Source organism: Gavialis gangeticus, unplaced genomic scaffold (assembly GCF_001723915.1).
Source record: "Gavialis gangeticus isolate Ggan-Ray unplaced genomic scaffold, GavGan_comp1, whole genome shotgun sequence".
Lineage (NCBI taxonomy): Eukaryota > Metazoa > Chordata > Crocodylia > Gavialidae > Gavialis > Gavialis gangeticus.
Window position 1 is genome coordinate 27,124,789 of NW_017729022.1, and position 3,553 is coordinate 27,128,341.

At 45.1% G+C, this 3,553-nt stretch overlaps 1 protein-coding gene across 1 annotated transcript in view; it reads left to right on the top strand.

Annotated features, from left to right (window-relative positions):
* MYRFL (myelin regulatory factor-like) overlaps positions 1–3,553 on the top strand; it is a 106,967-nt gene that overhangs the window by 14,459 nt on the left and 88,955 nt on the right. The window contains exons 3-4 of the mRNA XM_019515782.1: positions 785–852; positions 940–1,201. Of these exons, the coding sequence (XP_019371327.1) occupies positions 785–852; positions 940–1,201 (330 nt within the window). The remainder of the gene's footprint in view (positions 1–784; positions 853–939; positions 1,202–3,553) is intronic.

A 3,553-nucleotide genomic window follows, 5' to 3' on the forward strand; every position in this document is an offset into this window, starting at 1 on the left:
TAAATTAAATTTAGAATAAAGCATATTAGCTTAGTTTTTGTCCTCTTCCACTGCACTCTATAGTATACCATTTCCTCTGTGTCTCTTGCTTGCTTCTCTTAATTTCCACACTGTCAAAGTTTTAGAGGCCTATGGAGTAATTCAGTTACACTTCCCAGCTGCTGTGAGAATATCATCCAAAATACCTGGTTAGAGTATGGTAAAGACTGCTGAAGCAGATATTGTTAATCTTTCATCCATAGTCTTGAGCAACGGGGGCCAACCTTTTTGGCAGGCTTGCCACAAATTAGCCCTGCATGTTCCCCAAGTGCTATTCCAATCTCCTTCTCCTGCCTGCTCTGCTGCTTTGCCTTTTGCTCCCAGTCCTGTGTTTTCTGCCTGATCTTCTGCTCCACTTTCTGCTTCCTGCCCTATCTGCCACTGTACTGCCCGTCCCCTCCCTGATGTGCTGTGTGCCACACACAGAGGCTGCCCATGCCACTTGTGGCACCTGTGCCACAGGTTGACCTGCTTTTATAAGAAGCCCAAGGATCAATGGCTACCTTGTCTCTGTGTTATGTCACTTGTGTAGTTTGAGGCAGTGTAAAACGGAGATGCTACAGGTCAGTTTTGCCCCCTGGGTGGAAGTGGCAACTGCTGTCTTCCGGGCCTTCACATCCCCCTAGCATGTCAGCGCTTGTAACTGGTTCCCCACTTGCCCCCTGCCACTTAGAGGGATTACAAGCTATAACTTAATTTTAATTTCCATTATCAAAAAAAAAATAGTCTCTCTTGTTTCTACTAGGCAGAATCGGTTACCAGACTCTCCACCAGACTCGGGATCAGAACCATGTTCTCCCCCACAACTCAAGGGTGGGTTGTGCAACTTCTACTTTTACCTTGTTTGAGAGGATGCGTTTTACTCTCTTGATGTTTACACTTCATTTGTGTTCCTTGCAGCTTTACATTACGATGCTGCGTGGTCCACTGGACTGCGGCCTTCGCTCCCATTCCCTTCTGTAGGGGCGCCCTGTACGTTTCCTTGCAGATTCTCTGAGAATTTCTCCGACGCCAGTTCCACTGGACATCCCTGCAATGTTCTTCAAGACTGCTCTCTGAAGCCAGACAATCCTGTGGCTCCCTGGAGTAACTCAACATCATCCAACTGTTTGAATTTGAATTATTCTTACCTTCAGCCAAGAGCCCCTCATGCTTCGACTGGGTAAATTATAATACTATTACATGAGGACCAGGCTGAAATGGGGGGGGGGAATAGGAGCTGGCAGCTACCCTGAAGGGCAGCGACTTCTAAATGAGAGAGCAGTCTGCAAAAAAATACCTGTGAGTGCATGGTTCTCCACAGGGTGGCATGATTTAGACATTTATGGGTCGCCTTTTGGTCTATTGTTTTTTAAGCATGTTTGAAAGATTATATATCAGATTAAAACCAAAAGCAATTTGCTTCAATAAAAAAGCTCCAAGGTTAGAGAGATACTGTAAGCTGCTACAGAGATGAAATATCTGTGGAATTTTACACTACATATTTCAAGGGGTTTATTTTAAAGTGTTTTTGTAAACATTTTGGCACAAGGCAAAAACACTCAATTCATCTTACTCAGAAATAAAGCAGGATATAGAGTTTAACCATCAGAAGACACTGGGTGTTTAATAATAAAAACAAGTACCAATGAAAATAAATATCCTGGGCTTAGTGCCAGTCACAATACCTTGGCTGTGGGAGAATAGCACTTCCCAGGTTATAAAGTGGTAGCCTATTCAGGCCTATACCCATCACCCCTGATTAAATCAGGCTTTTGGGTGCCCATACTGGGAGAAAACCTCTGGCTTTGTCCTCTCCCTCATATGGAAGTGGATTCCCTGAGGCACAATTTAAGTGGACACTCTGCTGGGCAAAGCCAGTCAAGATTTTTTTTTTTTTTTTACTAACTTGTTTCTCAACAGAATATACCACTTTGTTATATTGGAAACTTGTCATCAAATGTACCTACTTAATTGAAATTTCCACTGGGTAACTGCATCATGGATGGGGAATTTCTGGTCAAAACCAGAGGGAAAGGGAGAGGTGTCCACTCCATAGTGATAGCATACAGTCTGGTATAGGAGCCACAAAGCCAGTCTCAAGTTTCTGGTTCATATTAAGCCACATAGATACTCCCACAGTCCAGATTACCTATTTGAATTAATATGCAACCATAAGTTGATATGGTGGGCTTAAGAGCAAAGTTGCAAAATGCTGGAAAAATAAAACTGAGAAGGCAGGATAGATTTGTATTTTATAGACTAACCAAATAGGAGATGTATACTTACTTGTAAGCAGAGGACTTGCTTCATTAGATGCTGTGAAGGGACTGCTGGAAGCAGAGCTGCTAAATAGAAAGCAGTGATTAGACTACAAAGGGTTAGGGAAGGTGCGAGGAAAAAGGGGGCACTGCTGCAGGAGACAAGGTGGGTAGGAGAGAGAAATTCAAATCAGGTAACTCATTGAGGGATGTAGGGCTTATAAAAGCTAATCCAGGTATGGGAGAAGAATCCATAGTCTTGGTTTAGACCAGTGGTGCTCAACTTTCTTCCTTGGCAGGCTAGATGGGCAGTGCCCAGTTGTCCATGAGCCAGGTGTAGCCCTGATCTGGCACCCAGAACCGGCACAGTGGGGCTCCACCAGGCCATGTAGAAGGAATAGGGGGGCAGCCAAGGCCCAATCCAGCCCTATGGTAAGGTGGAGGGAGATGTGGCACAGCCCTGATCCAGTCCTGGCTTGGATCTGGCTGTGTTGGTGGATGGGGCATGGAAATTTGGCAGCGAGGGTGGGTGGCCACTGCTTTCCTGTTGCCAAATTTCCCAACCTTTGGGCAGCCCTGTGGGCCAGATGCAATGGCTGTGTGGCCCACACTTGATATGTGGGCTGGAGGTTGAACATGCCTAGTTTAGACCATACTTAACACAATCCAGTCTGTGGATGCTTTCTTGTTCTGTAATTTCATGTTCAAGTTTGTTTTTAGAGTTTTGTTGTCTAAGAACAGCTGCTCTGAGGTAAGTGATGGAACCAGGGAGGTTAAATGTTCTGCTGCGGGCTTGTCTGTCTTTTTGGCATCGATGTGTTCAACCATTCTTATACATAGGGATCACCATGTGTGCCCAATGTAGACAGCAAAGGGGCACTGTAAGGAGGTGTGTTATTGGTGGAAGTGCAGGTAAGTGAACCTCAGATGTTATAATCCATGCACTTGGGCCAGTGTTGATGTGATCTGTGTCGATAAGGAGGTACAGCAGACTTCGAGTTTGGAGCAAGGTCTGGTGCCTTGGTGAGAATAGGAGTTAGGTAATCTGTTCCTGGAGAGATGTTGTTGGAGGTTGTGGGGCTGCTTGTAAGCCAGGACAGATTTGTCCCTCATGCCTATCTTGAGATGATCATCATTTTTCGAGGAGGGCTTGGAAGTCATTAATGATGGAGTTCAATCTGGGGGCTGTAGATGACAATCAAAGAGAGTCTGTTGTCCTTGTTCCAGTATTGATATTGTAGCAATTCAGAATTTTTTTTGGGGGGGGGGGGGGG